This window comes from Cryptomeria japonica, chromosome 6 (assembly GCF_030272615.1).
Source record: "Cryptomeria japonica chromosome 6, Sugi_1.0, whole genome shotgun sequence".
Lineage (NCBI taxonomy): Eukaryota > Viridiplantae > Streptophyta > Pinopsida > Cupressales > Cupressaceae > Cryptomeria > Cryptomeria japonica.
In genome coordinates, this window is record NC_081410.1 from 623,321,343 (window position 1) to 623,348,001 (window position 26,659).

General features: G+C 36.4%; 1 protein-coding gene across 3 annotated transcripts in view; it reads left to right on the plus strand.

The window, feature by feature from the left end:
* Positions 1–1,494: 1,494 nt before the first annotated feature.
* LOC131048625 (CRM-domain containing factor CFM9, mitochondrial) overlaps positions 1,495–26,659 on the plus strand; it is a 30,229-nt gene continuing 5,064 nt past the window's right edge. For 2 of the 3 annotated variants that reach the window (XM_057982659.2, XM_057982661.2), the window contains exons 1-2: positions 1,495–1,830; positions 1,917–2,163. In XM_057982659.2, the coding sequence (XP_057838642.2) occupies positions 1,721–1,830; positions 1,917–2,163 (357 nt within the window). In that variant the 5' untranslated portion in view covers positions 1,495–1,720. The remainder of the gene's footprint in view (positions 1,831–1,916; positions 2,164–26,659) is intronic. The other variant, XM_057982660.2, reaches the window with a different exon arrangement.

A 26,659-nucleotide genomic window follows, 5' to 3' on the forward strand; every position in this document is an offset into this window, starting at 1 on the left:
AAAATAGCAAATAATAATAATATAATATTATCATTATAATCATTATATATTTGTTGGAAATATGAGTTTGTATGGTTGTCATTGATGTCAAACTTGGTTGTTTGGATGGATTATGGTATGGATGTGCTCTTGATTATTGCAGTTATGTTTTGGGTAGCAGATTGAGTTTGATATTTTTGGTGTTAGTGGTGGCATTTTGATTATGACTTACAGAAGTTGGTTGTTTTTGTTTTTGGTGGCCTCCAAATATGCTATAGTTTGTGTTGCAGTGTAGTGGGTGTGATTCTATGGCTCGTACAATATTCTCAGTGCGCTTTTCAAATGGATTCTCTATTCCACAAGAGAGCTATGTTGATTTGTGTTTGGAATATTCAGTTGTGTTTTGGTTCGACATGTCCATATGAGCTATCTTGATCGGATTATGTTCTTTGGTCTGTATACGCATTGGAGAATGAATTAGAGTGTTGTTATGGGTCTCACCATTGTTGTGGAGACCCGCGTGGTATAATATGCATTGGAATATGTCTTTTGGCCGATCCATTGATAAGTTCCATTGCCTATCTACACGTTAGGTTTGATGATGAATTTGGAGGGTGAGTTAGTGTGTGTGAATCATTGGATTCTCCTTGGAATGATGTGTTATGATGTATTTGGGTCCCCTCTTTCTCTTGGAGTAGACCGCTTTGAGTATTTTTGTCTTGGGTGGTTTATTTTGTGCAATATTATTTATTTTGATTGTGGATGACCCTCAGTTAAAGATTTTGATGATTTATATTATATTTAAGGAATGAGGTTGTATGACTTCTATATAGAATGTGTGTGAATTGATGAGAAGTGTATGTGAATGATATGCAAACAATTTTGAGTTTGTGAATGTGTGAATGCCAGTTTGTGAAAAGCTTTGAAGGTGATATATTTAGGAAGACAATGTGCAAAGACAATGACAAAGTTCAAAGATGTTTGCCATGATATTGGTCGCTTGATCTTGATATTCAAGGACAATTTCATGTTTAGAAGATCCTTCTCATATCAGTTCTGCCATTTCTTCTATTGCTAAATGCTAATGGTTCCTTTAGCAACATTTTTGTATATTTCCCTGAAGTAGTATGTCTCAACTGTGCAAGTCCATGTATCTTTCCTTAGCTTGCAAGTCCTTTGGGTGTTGTTGCTCGTTGACAGTGAGTCTAAAACATTGTAGTCATTTATATTTATATTGTGAGTTAGATTCTCACCATGGTTTTTTTTCTGTTTAGGTTTTCCACGTAAATCTTGTGTTTTTGTGTTGATGGTTAATATGTTTTCAGTATTATTGTTGAATGGTTGAATGCTGTTAATATGTCAATAGATATCCTCTCGAAGTGTATTAGAATTTAAGATAAAAAAATAATACAAATAGACCCCTAGAAAACGTATTTTATATATTATATATTATAAAAAACAAATATATATAATATTTAAACCTTGTAAAGCCCTCTCAAACGATTTAAGTTTCAATATTAAGCACGTTTACTGTCAAAGACATCGAATGCAGACCAGAAATTTATAGACAGGTTTACTGGGAATTACGGTGTGGACTTAGAGAGTGTCCGTCTCGTGGTTTGGGGTAGCGTTCATCAGAAATAAGGAAGGCTTGAAGGTGCATTCAGACCATGAATTCTCCCTTGCAGACAAATATCACGAGAAACAAATTGAAATAATTTGTGAAGAAAAAAAAACTAAGATGGCATTGGCAGCTCTAAGGAGGGATTCAATTTACAGAGCTGTACAACAATCATATGCCCTCCTCTCCACTATTTCTTCTTCTTCATCATTCTTCTCTTCGCAACACAGGTTAAAAAATGCCCCATCTAAAAAGAAAAAGTCCTTAAACCCTGTAAAAACCCTGTTTAATTTCTTTTATTGGTTTTTGAAATTAGGTATGAATTACATGGAAGAGGACTAGACTGCAATGTTTTGGGATCCGTGGAAGCTAAATACACCAGGTTTTGTTTTCCATTTACATTTGGCAATGGAGGATGTCGAAGCATGTCGGGCATAAGGAGCAGAGTAGAGAAGAGAATGAGGAGAGAAACTGGGAGAACTCTCAGAGAAATCCGCAGAGCGAAAAAACTGAGGAAGAAACTTATGACTGAAGAGGAGCGCCTCATTTTTGGCCTCAGAAGGGTATGCAACTATTTGTGTTTTCTCTCTTGTAACGGGACTTTACTTCGATTTCATTTTGTTGGAATACTTGTCTCTTGTAATATTTTAATTCAATTTCATTTTTAGGCTTAGATGGTAGGTCTGAAGGTTATCATGTATGCTACTTATGCTGTCTTACCAGTGATTTGAAAACTGTATTGTATATGGATATATGTCTAAAGACCAGAACCAATCAGGTTGAAACTCTGGAGGGTAGTATGAAATGCCACTAAATGATTTCAAGCCGCTGAGGCACATGGTTTAAATTTCTAAACAAATGCATCGCACATCTTCTTCATCCAGGTTACACTACATTCATTTTCATCATTTGTTGGCAAATCGCTAGTGAACCACTGCACCATGAGCAATTAACATTTATGGCTTACAACTGCATTCATTGTATTTGAAGTCTTTATGGCCCGCTGCCAATTTACCTCTGAATTTGGAGAATCATTTCTGATAAGCTTTAAAACCTTTTCAGAATTACCAAAACATTTCGTCGGACTTCCAATTGCGTTGATAAGTTATTCTGGAAACACTTGGAGCAATTTCTGGCCATTTCCTAGGAGTTTTCTTTAAGTTTCCGGTATTGGAACTCAACTTTTCATATTATTAATTACACTTTCGACACTGTTTCCAAGGGTTTGTACGAGTCTGATAAAGATCCAATAGTTACCAGACATTTCTGACATTTTCAATACCATTTCCTTCTAATTTCAAAATTCTGCTGTTTCCTTAATAAGTTCACTTCAGTATTTCCAGACCTAACTATCCCCCTTTCAATTCTTATGTTCCGGAGATTTTCAAGTATCCGTTCAATTCTTGGTACAACATGGAGCTTTGTTAAATTAATGTCTACCTAGGTCTATTATTCTTTGAGGTAAACTACATTTTCATCCGTCTGTGAAATTGGAGCACTTTGAGGATGAGGATTTAGGACAACTAGGGTGCTGATGCAGAACAAGAATCAGTATTTAACTGGGTATTTACTGCACATTATTGCTTCTACTGATCCCGTGTTCTTGAAGATGAGCTTTTACTTGTCAGATTTGTTCTCACTGAAGATTGAAGCCCTTTTTGCTAATGACGTTCTGTCTCAGTACCAATAAATGCAACAGAATAGCAACATCTCATGTTTCTAAGACCTGCAACCCATCTGCAACATGAACGACCATTGCAGATGGGAAATCTGTTTCTACTTTAAAAAATTGTACATTTCCAGCATGGAGCTTTCTGATCTTTTCTGTTCTTGTCAGTGTCAATATCCATGAACAAGTGGCTTCCTCAACTATTATCTACGGCAGCTGGAGAGCATAAAGTATGCTTCGTGGGTGATTGCCAATACTATGCATGAACTAGAGCATGGCACAATCAATTCCTTAAGACCGAGTTCTCATCCCTTCCTCCCAATTGGCCTTTGCATACCATTGGCTTTTTTGCATGGATGAAATTTAGACAGCATAGATGGGTACTGAAAAATTGATTGCTCAAAATAATCGGATGAATTAATAATGAATATACAAGCATATATAAAGGAATTACAAGACGGTGTCTTGTTCTAAAAAGAATGAACTGTTAAACTAAAGCTTAAAAAAGCTTAAAATGCTAAATAAAGCTAAAAAGCTTAAAAATAAAAAGCAAACCATGCGTTCTTATAAAAGAAGCAATAGTTACACTTCAAAGACTAAACAAACTAAATAAGTCGACTAAAAAGCTAAATAGCTAAATAAGTCGACTAAAAAGCTAAATAGCTAAATAAGTCGACAACTAAGATGACCACTAAGAATCAAGGTTGCAGGGAAACGTACCCTTGACCCTTGGAGACCCGCACCGGAGACTGGTTCGCGTATCCCGTGCCGGAGGTGCCAGTGGATACGTCTCCAGTTACAGGAGACGTGGGTGGGAGTCGGCAGGGCGTCTCCTAGCGTATCCGTGCCGAAAAAAAAAAAACCAAAAAAAAAACCGCATGATAAAAGTTAAAAAAACCCTAAAACCGCAACGTCACAACTACTTACGGCGGCCAAAAAGTTAAAAAAACCCCAACACGAACATAGATTGCGTCGCGCGAACACGAGTTGCAGCCGAGTTGTGTCGCGCGAAGCTGCGAACACTAGTTTTACGATTTGCAGGAGGCTTTGACGCGAGTTGCAGGTTTTTAAATTTTTTTAATTTCGCATTTCATTTCAGCTAGCGAATTTTATAGGTTTTCACCATTTTTTTAATTTCAGGTTTTAGTATATAGTATATACTTTATAGTTTATAAATTTAAATAATATACATACGATTCACAGTATATTTATTATTAAGTTTTAACTGTGAATGTTCGATACATTCAGATTTCATAGTTTATAAAATTATATACCGTGAATTAAATTAGAAGTATAACTGTATAGTGTATACACTATACTATCTTATTTTATCACAATTTATTAAATTGTGATAAAATAAGACAGTATAGTGTATACAGTTATACTTCTAATTTAATTTTGAGTAAAAATTTTTTACCAGAAATTACTGTTAAATTAGTAAATTTAAAATTACTAAAAAAATTATATACTCAAAATTACTATAAAGTACTAAAAAAATTAGTTCATGCAAAATCTCCAGAGTTGTTAAGCAACCATCCAAATACACTCAGAAATAGAACAATTCAAGCAGAAATGCACTGCATCTCTTAAATGTAGATTCAATTGTCAAATGTCCAGAGATCAATAACACTGTGACAAACATACAATACAACATCTATATGTCAATGAAGAATGTACAAACAAAACTGTTAAGCAACCATCCAAATACACTGAGAAATAGAATAATTCTATCCACAAATGCAATGCAAACACAAATAATTTCTGGTAAATTTAAAATTACTAAAAAAAATATATACTCAAACCTGCAAATACACGTTTTGGGTAGAATAACAGGGGTACCAGGTAAATCAGGTAGTCCATCAGCTATTTTTTTGTTTTTAACATTTTTATTTTTTATTTTTTATTCAGATTCATCATTCAAAATGTCAGGTGGAGGAAGACAAGGGTTGTACCCACTATGGAAGTATGTTGATCGTGTTCCGGGGCCAAAAGGATCAGGTGGAACAGCCACTATCAAATGCAAACTTTGTAATTTGGGATGGAAAGGCACCTACACGAGGGTGAAGGCTCATTTCCTCCACTTGCCATGTAATGGTGTTGAAGGTTGTCCAAATGAGTGTGAAAGATATGATGCTGTGAGAAAACAGGAAAGGGCTGATGGGAAAGTTGTTATGTGAAGCTCTCATGCTTCAACAACAGGGGCAGCTACTACACCTTACAGTCATGATATAGAGTCAGAGGTGGATGTGACTTCTAGAGGTTTAGCAATTGAATCGGCTCCCAAAAGACCACACATTGGCAGCGCAAACCCCATTGGAAGATTGTTTGATGTGCAAGGACGCGAAGCAGTTGATGCAGCCATTGGACGATTCTTTTATGCAAATGGAATATCATTCAATGTGGCTCGCTCTCCATTCTATGAAGAGATGGTTCGTGCTATCAATAATGAACCAGCAGGCTATAAACCACCTGGGTATGAGAAGTTTCGCACTACTCTTGTTGATAAAGAAAAAAGTCGATTAGAGGAACAAACTGCACCATTGAAAAGAGTGTGGGCTCAAGAAGGATGTAGTATTGTGATGGATGGGTGGACAGATGCTAGAAATCGTCCACTACTTAATATCATGGTAACATGTAGCAAAGGGCCTTATTTTTTGAAGGCAATAGATTGTTCAGGGCAAGAAAAAAATGCAGAATTTCTTCATAGCCAACTATGTGATAGCATTGAGGAGGTGGGGGCATCACATGTAGTCCAAGTTGTTACTGATGCTGCCCCTGTTTGTAAAGCAGTAGGCATGTTGGTGCAAAAGAGGTACAGACAGATATTTTGGACACCATGTTGTGTGCATTCATTAAATAATGCTCTCAAGGATATTGACAAGTTCCAATGGATTTTAGATCTCATAGAGAAGGGCAGAAAGATACAAATGTTCATATGTAACCATCACCACACACAAGCCATTTATCGTAAATTTGCCAAAGTGGAACTTCTCAAACCTGCTGACACACGTTTTGCTTCTTACTTCATTCTTCTTGACCGCCTTTGTGAAGTCAAAGGAGCTTTGTGTTCCACGGTTGTTAGTGATGCATGGGCAGCTTGGAAACAATCTACATCAGATATTGCAGTTGAGGTGAGAGCTATGGTCCTTGATGAGCATTTTTGGGTTGATGTTAAGTTTGTTGTGGACTTTATTAAGCCCATATGTGAAGTGATCAAATTTGCAGATTCAGATAAGGCATGTTTGGGAGAGGTTTATGAAGCAATAGATTCCATGTGTGAAAGAGTAAAGAAGATAATTGATGCAAAAGATATTTCTCTATATCCTTTGATAGAAGAAAAGTTACATGGAAGGTGGAACAAACTTAACACACCTCTTCATTGTGCTGCCTATGCCCTTAATCCTAAATGGTATGATATAGAAGTGACCAAAAAGAGAGCTCCACATCAGGATAGAGAGGTAATGAAGGGCTTTTGGGCTGCGGTTAAAAAGATTTATGGCCGAGGTGAGGAAGCTTCAGTTATGAGGACTCAATGGAATAAGTTTTCACGTGGGCAAGGTGATTTTGCTTCTGTGGAAGCTATATATGATATGAAAGTAAAGAAAGACCCTATAGAGTGGTGGTGGAATCATGGAAGTGAAGCCCTTGAATTGCAATCATTTGCAATACGATTACTCTCACAAGTGGCTAGCTCTTCATCTTGTGAGAGAAATTGGAGCACTTATGGGTTCATTCATTCACTGAAGAGGAACCGATTAGGATCAAAGAAAGCAGAGAACCTGGTGTACATTCATAGCTTACTTCGTCTTCTCTCTCGTATAGATCCTGGATACAATGAGGGTCCTTCGGCAAAATGGGATCAAATTTCACCTGATGGAGACGTTGCAGCCATTGTAGATGAAGTGGTTGAAGCAGATGGACTAGCTGATTTACCCCCTGTTATTCTACCATCAGAGGAACCCGAATTCGAGAGTGATGACTATTTGGAGAGCCTCATAGCTGATGACCTTGATATGGATGATCATGGCGAAGAAGAGTAGATTATAAATATAAAATTTCTGATTTTTGCTTCAGTTTTTGGTTTGCGTATCAGCTTGTTGTTTATCAAGCTATCTTCAATATGTAATCAGTATCACTAATCAGTTTGAAACTATGACACAATGATTGTATGGCATTTTGATCCTAAACTTCATAGTTAATAGTTAATACTTGATGTTATTTCTTGTTTTGAAAGTCCAATGTCATCAGATTTTCAGATTTTCTATAAATTAAAAAATTTGGCGTCTCCAAGTACCCACGTCTCCTATTTTGAAAAAATAGCCGTACCAGTACCAGTACCGACGTCTCCAAGAACCCCCGTACCCATGCAACCTTGCTAAGAATAGAAGATGACTATTATAGAATAGATATAATATTATTTTAATACCTTCCCTAATGGTCATCGTACTCAATATCCTACAGAAGACACTGTAGGTCTTATGATCACAAATGCAAAGAACACTTTGCTGTTACAAAGACCCTCCCAGGATTTACAAAATGGAAATGACCAAGAGTACCAAAAGCTATCCAAGTTGATGTAGTCCTCACATGCGAATTAGAGATCTGGCACACACGAATTACTGAAGCCTGAAACCATGATTTTGAGGAAAAATCAGCAAACCCTTTTGCAAAAGAGTATTTAGCATTGTTTGCTTTAGCAACTCCAAAACAGACTGCAAGATGCCACGGTTGTAGATGTTCACCCTAGCAGTGCGATCCAAAATTGATTGCAACAAAGCACAATTTTTGTGGAAAAAACTGTCAAACCTTGAGAACTTCGCGGATTACAAAATCCCACGGGAACTTTGCGTATTATAGATGATTTTGAGGAAAAAATTGAAAAAATCAACAAACAATTTTTGAGGAAAAAATCGTAAAAACCTATAGGCCTGAGGTTACAAATCATCGTTTTTGAGGAAAAAACAGTAAAACCTAGATAACCAAAATCACACGCGAACTTCGCGAATTAGAGATGAAGGAAAAATTATAAACCCTACAAACAATTTTTGAGAAAAAAAAATGTGAAAACCTAGAAATGTCGCGCGGCAAAACACTAGACATCATGTGACAAAAGCTTGATTTTTGAGGAAAAAATCAAGCAAAACCCTCCCATGATTTTTGTGGAAAAAATAAAAAACCGATAGACAATTTTTCAGGAAAAATCGTGAAAACCTTGGGACCTGTAGGACGAGAGGCCTTGCCCAAATCAATTTGATCAAGGCAACAATATTAAAATGGTTTCAGCATGTGTTGTCTCCAAGTGTTGTTGCAGCTGTTGAACTTCTGACTGTGTTCCAACATGATGTTGGTCAAAGATGCCATCATGGAAACTGAGGTTGAACGAGGTCAGCCTAGTGAAAGTACGAGACAAAAGAATTTGATTAAAAATCAGAATAGAAGCAGTTGCAAAAAGTATTTGAAATCTTAGAGCGGAATTCGAAGCATGAATCCCAATGCACAAATTTCGAGGTTTGCTGAAAAAACCCAGAAATTATAATTTCGTGCAATTATAAAACCTGGAATTTTTTTGAATAAAATTTAGAAAAATAATAATCTGTAGAAAAAATATGTCAGTAAAAAAAACTGTTTTGGCATGAATCCCAATACTTGGAATTCTGGAAAACCTAGAAAACAAAAAATTTCTGCAAATCAAACCCAGGAAATTAGAAAATAACACGATTTATTTTGTTAAAAAATCACTGCTGAACCTGCATAAACCCTAGCCGTCACCGTTGCAAGTTGCCGAAAAAAATTGAGGTCCGAAATTGCTGCCAAAAACCCACAAAGAATTGCAGCCAAAAAAAAACCACGGAGATTTAGTGCCGCCGGAAAAATCGTGCACTTGCAAGGGTAGAAATCTTGAAATGAATCGTGGATAGAGCCCCCACAAAACACGACTGCTGCGAAAAAAAATCACAAAGAAAAATCGCGGAAGAAATACACAAAAAATTGCGCGCAGGTAGCAGAAAATCCACCTAGAAATCGCGTCATGATTGTTTTTTTTTAATATAAAAAATGTGAAACCAACAAAAAAATAACCCTGTGAAACTCCTATGAACCAAGTCAAGCCCGCAATTTTGTAGAAGCAGACAACAAAAACACCGCGACTCGCAAGAAAAATCCGCAAATTTCAGAAACTAGCAGGCCCTTGAAAATTTCCATCTATCCCTAGGTGGGAATAAAAAAAATCTGAACCCATGTAAAATAAATCACCCACGAACATGCACAAAATGCTTGCAGAAAAAAAAACTTGACCACGAACCCTGCAAAGAAATTTGATAAAATTCCCCAAAAAAAACTCCAGAGATCAAATTTTGTTTGGAAAAACAATCTAGGTAGAAGGCCTCGAATTTTTATTAAAAAATTTGCCAGATCCTAAAAAGTTCTCATCAACCTTGCTTTGATACCATGAAAAATTGATTGTTCAAAATATTCAGATGAATTAATAACGAATATACAAGCATATATAAAGGAATTACAAGACGGTGTTTTAAAAAGAACGAACCATTAAACTAAAGCTTTAAATGCTAAATAAAGCTAAAAAACTTAAAACTAAAAAGCAAAGTAAGCGTTCTTATAAAAGAAGCAATAGTTACACTTCAAAGACTAAACAAACTAAATAAGTCGACTAAAAAACTAAATAGCTAAATAATTCGACAACTAAGATGACCACTAAGAATAGAAGATGACCATTATAGAATAGATATAATATTATTTTAATAGGTGCTAATCCTTGGATGGGACAAAATGTGCATTGTTCATGCTGTCATAGTTTTCTTGCCATGTAAGGGAGCATCATGAAGTTTTAAGTTTTAGCATTATTTAAGTTTATAAGGTTATTTTAGTGTTTTTTAAATTTTAGGCAATTAAGTTAACAAAATATTATATTAAAAATACAAATATATATTTCATTCTCTAAATGATGGTAACAGAAGATGCTTTATTGTGTTTGAATATTTGCAGCAGTCCCTAATTTCACAAACGAGACGCCTGTCTGCTTTTAAATGCAATGCATCACTTGTTTTTCTAGCATGTGTGTTGTTCTCTCTACATCTTCTGTTATTGTCTATCTGAACCATTTTCACTGTGTGATAGCACAACCACTCTTTCATATGAAATGCTGAGCTTCCTTCCTCAGAAACATCAGAAACTTAGGGAACCTGTATATGGTCATCTTAGAAGATCCCAACTGTGGCTTGCAGTTCTTTGTGGGGCTCTCTATAATCCCCCGTCATTTCTATAAAAAAAATGGTTACAATAATTGATCTGTACTTGCCTAAAAACTTTGTTTTGTGAATAGCGAATTACAAAATTATTGTTATGCTCTTTCTTAGAACTGTTCTTTAAACTTTGGGAAGTTGAACTCTGGTCGCACAAGTTGGAAATTAATGCAAAACATAAACACACTTGTCGCTACAATTTTTCACCTGAGAAACCCCCAATTCGGAGGAGAAAACCCAGCTTGGAAGGTACCAATACCACTTCCACCTACTATATATTACTTGTAAACAGTACCAAAGGAGGAAATATGACTACAAAGGCTGTTTCAATCCTTTGTTTGCTTCGCTATGAACTGTAACTGTGTTTTGGTGCTTAACAATGGTATGTTATACTTCTCTTGACTTCTGGGAAGCTTCAATGTACTTCTCACTTCCCTTTTCTAGTCATAGCATGGTCTTCTTATGCACTGGAAGCCTCCAAGAGTGGAAGTGAAGTGTCAAAAGTTATTCATGTTTAGAACTTTAGGTTCCCCAATTGCTGCTCGTGCCATGACATTTTGGCTGCTTTCTGTACTACAAATATGCTAGGTAGTTGTGCATTTGGCATTTCAGCTCAACATTTTCGTTGCTTTTTCCAAGCTGTAAATTCTTGACATAAAACAATGGGTACTTGCACATTTTTGAATTTTGAAGAAAACATCATTTCTTGTTCTTTAGTTCACCATGATCCTTTTTTGATCATTCCTCCCTCATAAAGTGGCCTTTGTTCCTAGAGACATGAAATGAGGAAACATTGTATCCACCTTCTTGGACTCCCCTCTTGTTATCTCTTTGTTTTCATTGTAAGTACCACATACTTAGGAAGTTTGCTTGTTTGTCGTAGACCAAGTTTTCCAATGAAGGTAGCACCAGATCTTCTTCTTCACCTAACATGGATAGTTCATCTAATTGGAGTTACTCACAAACAATTAGTGAATAGAGTTTCATGAAAGGAGGCAGGTCCAACTTGATTGCTTTCCCCAGTTGCTTCTAAGATGGTAAATGACCCATATCTTAGTGGTTTGGTCTTTTTGGCTCGCCCTTGCATCTGCTCTTTTCTTAGGGATAGTCATTGTCTCCTACCTTGAGACTAGGCTCCACAACGTGGTAGCATAAATCACAAAAAAATGCAATTTCTTTGGAAGCGGGGGTTGCCTGACAATTTTTCAATGAAAACTCTTGGCACAAACAATATAATCAAAATTCAAATTGATTGAATCACAATTTTTTGTGTGACTAACTTGACAAAAAAATTGTTGGTGCATTATTTTATTCTTGCATTTAGTTTAATTATTTTATTGCATATTATGCACCTAGGATATGATAAGCTTGCTTCAATAGGTATCTGTTAATTCTTGTAACATCGGTCGTACCATTTCCGATACATGAATTAAATATATGTTAACATAAGTAGTATACACGTTAACTATAAATTATAAATAAGTATCAAATTGTGGTGAGTGCCATCGGTCACACCCCGTCATTGTTATCGGGCTGGGAATATTATCGGTTACACCCATTAATGTTTACAGGCTGGGTTAAACAAATCGCGATATGTTTGTTAATGTGCTGAGTGGTACGTAGGGAGAGATGTGTCTTCCCACGTGGGAAGACATATCTCTTCCCTACGTACCCTCTCATTCACTTAGATATATAACATGCATACGATGGGGAGGAGGACAATACTGAAAATTAATAAGTGTTGTGCCTCCTTCATTCACACAACTGCAGTTCAAATTTAAATTCCAGATTACATCTTTATCTTTTCTATCCTCTTGATCATAGAATTTATATAAACTTAACATGGTATCAGAGCCAAGTTAAGGAAGATCAAATTAAATTCTGTAACGATCTTATAGACTTTCACCCGGCCCTTAGTAGATCACATTCCTATAATCCTAATGGCAACCGGAGTTAGGTTTGAAGATCGATTAGATGGAGCATCAAATTTTGTATCTTGGAAATTCAGGATCATGCTTGTTTTGAAAGAAAATAAAATCGACTCCCATGTCAAAAGTGAAATTCCTGAACCCTCTGATGATACAGAGAAAATTCAGTGGAGCAAGGACAGTGAGAAGGCTCTTAAGATAATTGTGGATTTAATGAGAGACCACATTTTGCTAGTTATCTGTAAATATGAGACAGCTTTTCAGATGTTCAAAGCCCTAGCTGACACTTATGAAATCAACAACACTAGCAGGGCTCTCACCTTAAAGAATCAACTACATCATATAAAGATGAATAAAGGAGAGACAGTTACATCCTATTTCTTGAGGATCACTGAGCTTAGGGATTAACTATCTACTATTGGACATCTAGTAGACAACAAAGAACTTGCTATGATGGCCCTAAATGGACTTCCTACCTCATGGGAATCATTCATTCAAGGAATCAATGCTCGTTCTAAATTTCCTAAATTTGATAGATTGAAAACCTATTGCATTCAAGAGGAATCTCGGCTTGTCACAAGAGGAATAAAACAAAACAATGGTAATGAAGACATTCAAGTTCAAAACTCTAATTCCCACAAGAAAGGAAAGAAGAAGAACTTTAAGAGAAAGAGGGACAACGACTCAAATGGAAAGAGGTCTTCAAAGAAGAAGAGAGACATTTCTGAAGTACAATGTTTCAGATGTGACCAATATGGACACTATGCAATGAAGTGTCCAGATAGGATCAAGCAACAGGCTTCAATGGTAGAAATTAAGAAAGGGAGTGATTCCGAGAAACTAGTCTTTTACTCAGCCCTCTCTAGTCAAGTCACCTCCAGTTCCAACTAATGGGTGATTGACATCAGAGCATCTCGACACATCACTGGATTTCGTGAGCACCTAGATACACTTGTGGAAAATTCTAATGAAGAAGTGACAATTGGTGATGACTCAAATTATCCAGTTATGGGAATAGGAACCTGCAATATCAACCTAAAGTCAAGCATATCCCTTCAGCTGACTGGAGTTCTATTTGTACTTGGTATAAAGAGAAACCTTGTCTCAGTTTCTGCACTTGAAGATAAGGGTTACAAATTAACCTTTATGGAAGGAAAGGTACTTGCTTGGCCAAAGAACTCCACCATCAAGAAAGCCCACACCATTGGAGTAAGACAAGGGAGCCTCTACAAACTTTGCACCACTCCACCTCAAGCCTTGATTCATGAAACTCCAAATTCAAATGAACTTTGGCATAGAAGATTAGGGCACCTTCATTTCCATGCCCTACCTAAGATAGAGAAGATGGTGATTGGCTTACCCAAGCTAAGTCAAAATTCTGAAGGAGCTTGCAAGGGGTGTGCCTTGGAAAAGAATACTAAAGGGTCTTTCAATTCTAGCAACAGTAAATCCAAAAATGTATTAGAATTAGTTCATTCTGATTTATGTGGACCCATGTTTGTACCCTCCTTAGGGTTTTCTTTTTTTGTTATATTATGTAATATTTGTAGACGATTATTCTAGGAAGACCTGGATATATTTTCTGAGGTACAAAGAGTCTGAAGAAATCCTTTCTAAATTTAAGGAATTCAAAGCTCTTGCAGAAAACATGACAGGTAAGAAAATCATAACCTTAAGAACAGACAATGGGGGGGAATACACTTCTGATATGTTTAAAGATTATTGTATAAATGCTAGGATTAAGAGGGAGTTAATTGTACCTTATAACCCACAACAAAATGGGGTAGCTGAAAGAAAGAATAGGACTATAGTAGAAGTTGCTAGGGCTATGTTGTTTGACCAAAATATAGAAACCTCATTTTGGGCTGAAGCATCTAGGACAGCTGTGTACATTCAAAATAGATGTCCTCATTCTCTTCTTGATAATAAAACCCCTGAAGAAGCCTTTACTGGAAACAAACCTGACATAAGTCATCTCTGGATCTTTGGGTGTCCAGTCTATATTCATGTCCCCAAAGAAAAGAGATCAAAGTTAGAACCTTCAGGAAAGAAAGGGGTATTTGTTGGGTACAATGAAACCTCTAAGGCTTACAAAGTATACATACTTGGTCAAAGGCAAATTGAACTAAGTAGAGATGTCATCTTTGAAGAAGACATAGCATTCAGGAGGTCCAAAAGCTCTAATGAATTAGAACACCAAGATCTTCCTACAAGCATGGATGAGGATTCCACCCCTGAGATTCAGAGGGAGACCCCTGAAAACGCTGAGCATGAAGTTCAAAACTTACCTTTAGAAGAACATTATCCCAAAACTAGGAAGAGACCACTTTGGGCTAAAAAGATGCTTCAAGAAGCTGAAAATTATGCTGCTCCAAAGGGGACCTTCAGAGAAAGTCAGAGACCTAACCTATTTTCCAGTTACACTGCCTTGATGAGTGAGATCATTGATTCAAAACTTTCCTGTGTTGGAGATGCTCTGAAGCATCAATTTTGGAAAGATGCTATGTTAGAAGAGTATTAGTCAATTCTGAAAAATGATGTCTGGGATATTGTGTCTAGGCCTAAAAGCAAATCTGTGGTATCTTCTAAATGGCTCTTCAAAATCAAACATGCAGCAGATGGCAGCATTGAGAAACACAAAGCAAGGTTTGTTGCCGGAGGTTTCTCACAGAAAGAAGGTATTGACTATGAAGAGACATTTGCTCCTGTTGCCAGATATGCTTCTGTCCAAGCAGTTTTGGCTATTGCAACATCTAAATGATGGAAAGTCCATCAAATGGATGTTAAGACTGCTTTTTTGAATGGTAAGATTGAAGAAGAAGTTTATTTGGAGCAACCTAAAGGTTTTGTGATTCATAAGGCTGAATCACATGTTTGCAGATTAAAGAAAGCTCTATATGGACTGAAACAGGCCCCTAGAGCATGGTATGAAAGAATTGATCACTATCTCTTGGAATTAGGGTTTTTCCAAGAATGAAGCAGATCCAAATCTCTACTACAAGGTAATCAATGGTGAATTATTAATTCTTATTCTTTATTTTGATGATCTACTAATCATAAGAGAGGATAATTGTATTTCTCGATGTAAGAAAGAATTAGCCTTTGAGTTTGATATGAAAGATTTAGGAATTCTTCACTACTTCCTTGGATTGGAAGTTTGGCAGCATGCAGATGGTATAATCCTTAATCAAGGAAAATACACCATTGATATACTCAAGAGATTTGAAATGATGGATTGTAGATCCATGACCACACCTATGGAGACAAATCTGCACAAGCTAAAGGAAGCAGCTGCAGAATCAGAGTTTGCAGATCCTACCCTCTACAGACAGATTATTGAATCTCTGATGTATTTGGTAAACACAAGACTTGATAAATGTTATGTTGTCAATGCACTAAGTCAGTTCATGTGTGAACCTAGAGAAATACATCTTGTTGCTGCAAAGCATATTCTAAGATATCTTCGAGGAATTATTGGTTTTGGTTTGAAATATAAACATGTAGACCTTGACCTACATTATTCACTGATTCTGATTGGGCTAGAAGCGTAGTTGACAGGAAAAGCACATCAAGATGTTGCTTCAGTTTAGGATCAGGAATGTTCTCATGGATATGTAGAAAACAGTCTTCAGTTGCTCAGAGTTCTACAAAAGCTAAATACATTGCAGCCTCCATGGGAGCAAGAGAAGCAATATGGCTCCGGAAATTGCTTGCAGGACTGTTTGGTCAGCCCTTAAATCCTACTGTCATCTATTGTGACAATCAGAGTTGCATCAAGCTTTCAACGAATCCAGTATTTCATGACAAGTCTAAACACATTGAGATTCCTTATCACTATGTTTGAGATATGGTGGAAAGGAATGTGATCCGACTGAATTATATTAGTACAGGTGATCAGATTGCAGACATTCTTACCAAGCCTCTCTCCAGGATCAAGATTGAACATTTTAGAGATAAACTTGGTATGGTTGAAAATGTTATTTAATTTTGAGATAGAGTCTCATTTATTCTGATATACTAATATATTTAAAGATGTTTAATGTGTAAACTCTTTTATTTGTCATGTGTGTGACTCCATGACTTCATGGGCCCTCTATGAACATTATTGAAGGGTGATGACTTTTCAATAATGAACACTTGTTTCAAATTGATATTGTAAGGTGACGATTTTACAATTATCAATTTATCTATCTTGATGGATATGTGGACATGTCATGATAGCATATATATCTCTAAAGACATTATGGTAGATGTCAGTTGGTCGATATCATTAAAGAAACCATAATTATGATAGAGATATTCATGGTGAATATTATGAACATAATATTCGTGGACATGCCATGAATCATTATCAGTATGGTAGGCATCATGTGACTTGATTCCAGTGCACATACCTTACTTGAGAACTATGAGTTATGGTGAGTATCATGAGACTTGATATTCATTGTTGAACCATATCTCTGAATATCACTATGGTGTGATATCTCGTCTCTTCACAATCAATGGATGAATTGCGATGTTTTATCTAACATGAAATGTGTCCTCCTAGTTAAGAGGGAGTGTTAATTCTTGTAACATTGGTCGTACCATTTCCGATACATGAATTAAATATATGTTAACATAAGTAGTATACACGTTAACTATAAATTATAAATAAATATCAAATTGTGGTGAGTGCCACTGGTCACACCCGTCATTGTTATCGGGCTGGGAATATTATCGGTTACACCCATTAATGTTTACGGGCTGGGTTAAACAAATCGCGATATGTTTGTTAATGTGCTGAGTGGTACGTAGGGAGAGATGTGTCTTCCCACGTGGGAAGACATATCTCTTCCCTACGTACTCTCTCATTCACTTAGATATATAACATGCATACGATGGGGAGGAGGACAATACTGAAAATTAATAAGTGTTGTGCCTCCTTCATTCACACAACTGCAGTTCAAATTTAAATTCCAGATTACATCTTTATCTTTCTATCCTCTTGATCACAAAATTTATATAAACTTAACAGTATCCCCTTAGGTAGGTTGTATTTGTATGACATAAGTTGTACTCTGAGTTTGGTGATGTTTGCACATGCGACTACATCTCCTTTACCTCACATTAGTCATACATTCACATCTCTTGGTGGTGTATCCTATATATACCCACTTGTAGCTCTCGTTTGAGTAATCTAATCCAATCCACTCTAATTTAAGTATTGTCTCATCTTTTGATAGAATAGAGTTATACTCTCATTTTAGGCTTTTTTTGTGCTTTCGTTGAAGCTCCTTGATCCGGGTGGCTAAATCCATAGCCAAATTTTACATGGTATGAGAACATCCCGTAGTAGCTCTTACATGGTATTGGAGCTTGTGGGATTGCTTCTTGTTAGCTTTTTTGGAGATCTAGATTGCAAATCTTGTATCATCTTGAATTGAATTGAGTATGCTCTTATCTTTTCATTGGATGACATGGAGAATAAAAAATACTTGATGGAAACACTAGATTTGTGGATTTGTTTTGTAGATTGCTTTGGGAGATTCCTAGAGCTGATTTGAGCTCATCATTGAGTTCAGAGCATGTCATGTCCCCTCTCCTTTGCCAACCTTGACACCATCATTTTGGATCATCAAAAGTGTTAACACTATATATATATATATATATCAAAATTCAAATTTGAGCGCCAAAATGGGTCCTATGGATCCAATCCAAGGAAGGTATGATAGTAGATTCCAATCTCTCCTTTACTATAAAATTGGAAATCCAAGTGATTAGGCTAATGAGGACTAAACCCTTTAGTCTTTGATTTGAGGTTAGGATGCAAACCCTCACCTCAATTTAGCAATCTTATTCAAGGCTTGTAGTCGTGCTAATTGGTTAGGTTTGGGCATTCAAGAGCAGTGAGTCAATATTCAAGTAGTGTTATCGATTTTTGAGGAAGTTGACCGTTGAGTTAAAATAACTCCCACATTGTTCATTGTCAAGATTGAGCTTGATTCCTAGGCGGCAGTTTGAATCAAGGAGGGTGTGGTTTTAGATCGCCTTGTTCATAGAGATTTGGAGGCCTGGAAACAATCACAATGCAACAAGGTGGGTGTGAAGAGGAAGTTCCAAGTGGTGGTCATTATTTAACCCATTTCTATAGTGTTGACCTAAAGTTGGAGTCCCGGTTACCTTGTGTAATCCACAGTTCGGGTAATATTGTAAGTTGATAGACTTATTATTTGATTTGATTATACCCCAATGCAAGGCAACATTTGGACGATTTGTAAGTGAATATTATTTAGGAGTTCCATATTTATTGCAAACTATTGGCAATCTCTATCATAATTGTGATTTTTTGATAATTGCGGGAGTGAGAAATCTAGAATAGCTGAAATAGGACATGAACTCATTACCTCTTTGAGCTTATCAAAAGCTCTCTATGTTGAATTACTCCAAGTGAAGGCTCCTTTCTTTGTTAAATCTGTCAATGAAGCAACTAGCTATTGAAAACCCTTTGATGAACCTCCTGTAATCGCTGCAAAAACCAAAAAACCCTCTTAAGTGTGTTATATTCTTAGGTAGAGGCCAATCCATGATCGCCTTAATCTTTTCATTATCCATGCTAACCCCCTGGGCACTAATTTTATGCCCTAGATATAATATCCTTATTAATCCAAACTCACATTTTGATGTTTTGGTATACCAATAATATTTGTATAGGTATTGGTACATGTCTAGGAGATGCCACATGTTTGGAATCATCAGAGTCTCTCCTTTCAAGTCTAGCTAATGGAAGCTGGATGCTTAAGTCTTTAGACTTCAAAGGTTGATCTTCATAACTCTTGATGTCAGAAGATGGTTGAAAAGGCTCAATTTCTTCATCAATCACCACATCCTTGTTGAATGTCAAACAATCAATATCAACATCAATCTGCTTGAGGCTTTATGATTGTCAATGTACCCTTGTGATTATCAGTTTTAGACTCTTGGAGTCAAGTTTGGTTCTCTTGGTATCTGGAATCCAAACGTACCTTAAGGTGCCCAAGCCTTGGTTTCCTCCCAGACCATGCTTCCTTTGGGGTCTTCTCCTTCATTGCACGTGTCAAAGAGTTGTTGACAAGGTATACTACAACATAATTTGCCTTTGCCCAAAACTTCTTTGGAACACTCCGATTCTCCAACATACACCGAGCCATCTTTGCTATGGTACAGTTCCTCCTCTCAACTACGCCAATTTGCTGAGGGGTATAGAGTGTGGTGAATTGACGTTTGATACCATGTTTGGCACAAAAGTCAGTGAATTCATTGGAACAAAGTTCACCCCCATTATTAGACTGAAGAGTGATTATGGAACAACCTAACTCTTTTTCTACTAAGGACAAACAACCACATTTTCCTATTGTAAATATTGACAAACAAAAGAAAATACCTAGCACCAACAAAGTTGCATGGACACAGATACGGATACAGTATTGGATACGGATACAACCATTTTTGAAGACCCCCAATATGGATACTGTTGGATATGACATTCATAAAAAACACAAACATATATTTAACACAGTTTTCTAAGTTATTAGAGGAGATTTTTCGTTACTTCAAAAGCAATATAGACACATAATTGCTACATAAATAGTTATAAGTTGATTTAACAATTTACAATATGCAAAAATAGTAGAGTTGCATTGGAAGATAACCCAAAAATATGGGTTGGTGAAATAGAAAAACATTTCATTTCTCTTTCTCATTTGGTGTAGGTTTTGTTTATACCAATTTTTTTAAAAAAATTTCATGAATGAAGTTTTTTTAAATTAAATTTAAGAAGATTTACATCAAATTTTGAAAAAATCAAATAATATAATATTTGGCTTGGTTGGAAATCAAGGTTTACTGGGCATGTGTGCGTACAGTATCTGACATGTGTAATATCCCTTGCCAAATCTGATTGAAAATTTCTGATTTAAATGCTCAAGGAATATTGTCAAACACTTGTCATGAAACTTTTGTACTTGCTGATTGTGGTTTCTTTTTGATATTCTGATTTAAGAGATGATAATATGCATTCTTTGAACTCAAAAGGACATATATCAAAGTCTGAAACTAAATGAGAATGCAATGTAACACCTACCTGTGACCTTTCAATGACAATGTGTGACTGAAATTGTATGAAATATGCATCTACAGCTGTTAGACATTTGGCATGCATTCTAAGAGAGACCAGAATGCACTTACAACAGATTGTCATTAACACAAACACTTGTCATACGTACATGTAATTCCCACGTGCCAATGAGTGTTACTAACAGCAATAAATGTAGCCTCCAACAATTTGGGAATCGCTCTTCAAACCCCTTTGAATTTCTGTACATTAACTCTTCTAAAATGCATTAGTACTGTTGCGATTTACTATTCACGGGTACTGCAGCAGCTGATAAAAGTCTGCAATCTGCTCCTTAATGGCTGCCAATGATAAAAACATAGGTCTGCAATAGATATACCTTCAAATTGCTTCAAAACCCTATTTTGATTCTTCACCTGTAAGCTCCAAATGGATTCCTGATGTGAAGCCCTCCTGTAGACCAAATTCAGAAGATATTTCACTCCCTCAAATGGTCGCACACTGAAGATTGTCCGTTCTCCAATGGCTAATCAAGCTGAAACGCAAAAACCCTCGTCTCAATGCTCTCAGAAAGAAGTTTATAAAAAATGCCAAAGGATGAATCGTTTTCTCTCCATGAAGCCCTTTTATATCTTCTTCATCAAGTTTAAATTTCACCATAAAAGCATTTAATAACATTAAAATTGATATAACTTTTCAATTAATAATAATGGCCTCCAAACTTTGGAAAATGAGCTCTCACATTAATTAATATTTGGTCCCCTTCTTCATGATGCCAAGACCCTCACTTAAGTGATTTATTATAAAGTTAATTTATAACTTTATTATTAATCATTTAATGATTTAATATCATGCTGGCCACAATCCTATTAATATCTCCCTAAATACACAACATTTTATCATGCCGTTTGAAATAGGAGTCTCTCCTCATAATTCCCCATGTGACCAGATACACTTTCTAAAAATAGAAAGGGTCCATCTCTATTACTTCTGACCTACTATAAATAGTAAGTATGGCAAATGGAGTCCAAATGATATCGAACGAAGGCTAAATTCATAAATCTTTGAATGTTGGAGATGAAACAATCCTCAGAAGACCCTCTAACCATCCTCATTAGCCTACAAGGGTCAGGAATGATAGGATAATCATCCAGAATTCCATGTCTGCTAAAAAGGGGACATTACAACATGTATCCAGGCTGTATCGGATATGTATCCGTTTCGGATACGGAGTACGTGCGCCCAAGGAGGGACATAGGAGTTTTCGGCTACTCTAAGCACCAGTGACCAATGCGGTGTTCATTGGTCCACATATATCTGCATGAACTGTCTGAAGGACCTTATATGTTCTTCAAGCTTGCCCTTTTGAAAATGAATATTTGTGCTGCTTCCCTACTTGGCAAGCTCCATAAACACCTTGTATTTGCTGCTAGATTTTAGGTAAACCTTCAACCATATTCTCTCTCGCCAATTGAGAGAGATAAGATAGGTTGAGATGCCCATAACACTAATGCCAAAGAGTACTGATTGAAGATGAACTCTTTGTAGCCAATTCATGCTCCTGAACCACTCAAGTGTTAGCAAGCAGATACAAACCATGATCTTCTATGCCCAATGTGATGGTTTTCTTAGAATCTTTTTCAACAATATTGCACTTGTGTGTGCTAAAGATGACACCCAACTTGGGACAATGATGCATAATATGACTCACACAGAGTAGATTAAGCTCCATTCCTAGAACATAGTATACATTAAGAAAAATAAGAGATTTCCCTTCAGATGAAATTTGAACATTGCTTTTGCTGACAATTGTATACAGTGTTCCACGGGCGTTGGGGATGGGGGGACCAAGGGCCTAAATTTGGGGACGGCGGCGGGGGGGGGGGGGTGGTGTCGGGGCGGTGGTGCTCATATATTTATACATATACATATAGTACTTGAAAAACTAGTTTTGAAAAGATGTATAACAGTATAAGAATTAGATTTCAAATGAAACTATAGGAAATACCAAGATTGCTTAGATTAGTAATACTAATTGCTAAATGCTAAATAAAATTTGACAAATGAAATTGTCAAATTGGAGATTTCTCATTTCTATCATATGAATATCGAAAAAGGAAAACAAAAATACGAATATCTGATGCCATTGCTTTGACGTCACATGTTTTTTAAAAACTACTTTTTTTGGTTTGCTTTGACGTGGGAACGTGGGAGACGCCTGGGCGTTTCCCAGGAGACGTCTCCACGTCTCCCTGGGAGATGCGGAGACGTCTCCGCGTCCCGGCGGCGCTTGGGTGGCGGTGGTGGGACGGCGGGGGACGTTGCGTCCCTATCCCCCCGTCCCTGAGACATTTTTGACGGGGGGACGCGCCCAAAAAGGGGGGGGATGCGTCCCTGTAGATCACTGATTGTATACTCACCACCACCACCACCAAATGTTACTGAATCTAAGCAAGCTGTATACTCAGCGAACCAATCCTTACTAGGTGTAAAATGATGAGACGCTCCAAAATCAATGTACCATACAGAAGACATGGAGTGATCTGTTGGTCATTTGGTCATGCCTTCCGCAATCCAAAAACATGAAAAACAAAAAATTCTTTGAAAGGGGCAGAAATTTTTAGGAATTTTTTTTCAAAACCCTAGTCATCCAAAAAAGAACCACGATTTTATCCAATTATTGCAAAAATCTTCAGAATAATTCTGGAAAAATCTGAAACTTTGCCTAAAACCCTAGGCATTGCTGGAAAGATGCAGAAAATCATGATTTTTGTTGGAAAAACTGTAAAAAAATTCTTCAAAAAAATCGTGCTTTAGCCGTCATTGTAAATCAGGAAATTGTGCCAATAAGTGCCAGAAATCTGTTGACTTTTGTTAAAATTGGGCAAGAAATCCTCTTGAAATGAAGGCATTAACAAATAACCCTTCCCATTGCAGCTTCAGCAAATGGAAAAGGGCACAATTTGTTTAAAAAAAAACCCTTCGCGGCCAAAAAATCCCTGTCATGAGCTAGAATTCTGCAGAAAATACCAGCATTTTGTAACAAAAATTGCCAAAACTACTGAGAAAAACCCTTGCACAATTTGTTCAGATGAAAAGTGTCATGATTGTAATGTCCCTCCTCAATTCTGATACAGATTTTCAGTCTTAAGCCCCTTATGGAATTTCATCAAACACTTGGCATGTGACTGGTTCAAAGTACTTCAGACTTGTTTCAACATTATAAGCTTTTATTCCATCAATAAGAAGGTTTGCAAACATAGAACTACTATCTAGGGTGAAGATGCAACTTTCTTTCCTATTGTTTGATTCAATGACATCAAATAGTATGCAGAAAATTATAGTTACAGCAGGCTGTCATTTGAACAAACAATTGGCAAACATCTCATGATAATGATTAAATGAGAAATAACCTTATATCTCCTTTATTCATAAATCAAATAGCTCAATACATTCATTCAACACAAGTCCATACACAGCCAATAAATACCGATTTTCAGATTGTCTGAAGGTATGAGATAGCCATGATTACAAATGCAACTACTTGTGAAATACTATGAAAATGTGATATGAGGAACCTGGAATGAATCGCCTTAATGAGGCGATGAAGAAGCAAGCGATGTCTACTATCAATGAACCTCCAACATGCAATATCAAACCATGCTTAGTGCCGCCCCTGCTGCTGCCAGTGATGGGTCTCAGAACCCATTGTAATCTGCATACAAGTATCCTAATTCTTCTCCAAACTGATCGGTCTCACCTCTATAAGAGGGGGCTTCACCAAGCAATATGTCTCAAGGCCAAACCTTGAAGTACTATCCCAAATCGAGGGGGTTCAAGTGCCACGGGTCTGTTCTGATCAGATCCTCATATGTAGCCAGTATCTATCACCGAAACTCATACAAATAACACAAATTGATCGCCTTGTCTTCCCAATGAAATCGCTGGCTTCCAATATTAAAATCGATGCACAATGGATAGTATATGAACAAAATCGTGGAAGGTATAGTCTGCAACCAATATGGCAACCAGCAGCAATATAGTTCGGTTTGCCCTCCAAGAACAATAAATAATATCGCTTCCTTCTCTTGGGGAGATCGCTGTCTTCAAATCACCAAGGAGATGCATTCACCATTATCCATAAGCAAATCGCACAAATCTGAAAGTCCGAAGCAACCACCACAAAATCTGAAATAAAATCTCCTTAAGCTCAATGTGAAGCTGAGTGCTCCTCACTCACAAAGCAACCCTTCAGAGGATCTTTCACCTCCTCAGTTATGCGGATCAAAGGGAGGTATCGCTCCCTAGGATCAATTCTGCTGACAACCCTTGGCTCCACAACTCAATTCAAGAGATAACAAAACAATTGATGCCCATCCCTCCATTTCCCTCTTCTATTTATTCTTTTCATAACCCATCATAAGATTCCTTCTAGAAGAGGGTAGGTACACTTTATTATTTTTTAAGTGACTTTTTAATTATTTTATTTTATACTTTAGTCACTTTATTAATTTAATAAAATATAAAGTCATCTCACGTGTGATTTTAAATAAACATAATGAGACAACTTATATAATATTAAATTAAATAATTTTTCCCCCTTATTTCTCCACAAACAATTCCAAGCTAAAATCGGGGACATTACAACGATTTCCCAAAAAACCCATGATTTTTATATAAAAAATCGTTCAAAATCTGTTGGAAAAAGGTTGTGCAAATTTGCAGAGCATAACATTTTATTCAAAAAATCGTTCAAATAACTTATGAAAATCCTCATTAAATTTTCAGGTAAAAAATACCTGTGAAGTTTGTTGAAAAAGTTCACCAAAAAAGTGCCCACAAGTATATTAAAAAAATTGTCAAAACTTCAGAATGAATACCCACAAAATTTATTGAAAAATCTGTTAAAACTTCAAGAAAGGAATTTAAGATTTTTCCTTCCTATTTAGATCTGTACGGCAGCTTAGGAAATTGTACTAGGCCATTTGATAAATTATTTGTCACCAATCCCGAGGCTTCTGGAAAACTGGGGCTTTGATAGCATATTATGAAAAGTAATGACAGAATGATTATCAATATATTCGATGTTCGATATTAACAAAGGAGCAAAAGCCTCCTTAAATAAGAGTTACAAATGATTTATCTGATAAGGATAAGATCGACAACTAAGAAAAGCAAAAGATAACTAAAAGAATAAAGAATTTATCTAAAGTCTATCCTAACAACTTAGTTGACCATTATAACTAAATTTTACAATATTTTAATAATAGAGTGTACTTTATTACATATCTAGGTTGTTGGAGCTTTGTCGGTTGACTGAAGTAGTCCTTGTTTTACGCATTATATGGTGCCACTATATCTGATAATAGATTTCCACAAATACCCCTGCTTATTTCTCCTTGAGCACCCATTGATACCATTGAGACCTATACTGTTATGATTCCATCTATAAATATGCTAAGTCAATGTGCAGACTCAGAGGAGACTAGTTCAAAATAGTAATCCACTGTTTCATAACATCACTGCAATCAAATCTTTTGAGGTCTTCATTTGAAAGATTAAACCAACCAAAGTTAGTGTGAATGAATTAGCTGTATTACATTTCTACTTGAAGGGGGGAAACTTCTATTACATTGGTCCAATACAATAACATAGCATAGTTAATGAGCCTTAGCTCTTACATAGGAGAGTAGAGAGGAATTATTCTAGAGACGAGATTAGAAGGCCACAAAAAATACAAAATACCCTTGTAGAAGAAGAATATAAGATATACAAGTGCTACTAAGATAAAAGAGGTCCACAAAGATAATTATGTCTTTGGAGTAGCACTTGGCAATTCAAACTGGCCAAAAGTGGAAATATATTAGATCCATTAAGCTATAGAAATAACAGTAAGCTTGGTTCTAGCTATCTTGTATGGTTTGGAACAAAAGTTTAAAAACAATTGGGTACAAGAGTGGAAGAGAGAAAAGGAACATTTACTTGAGAAAGTTTGCACTATAATGACTGGGGATCTCTATTGTTGTTTTGGCTAATTTAGAAAACCTATGGATACACTAGCATTCAAAAAATATAAGAAATTTAGAAATTTAGGATTATTGTGCTTAGCTG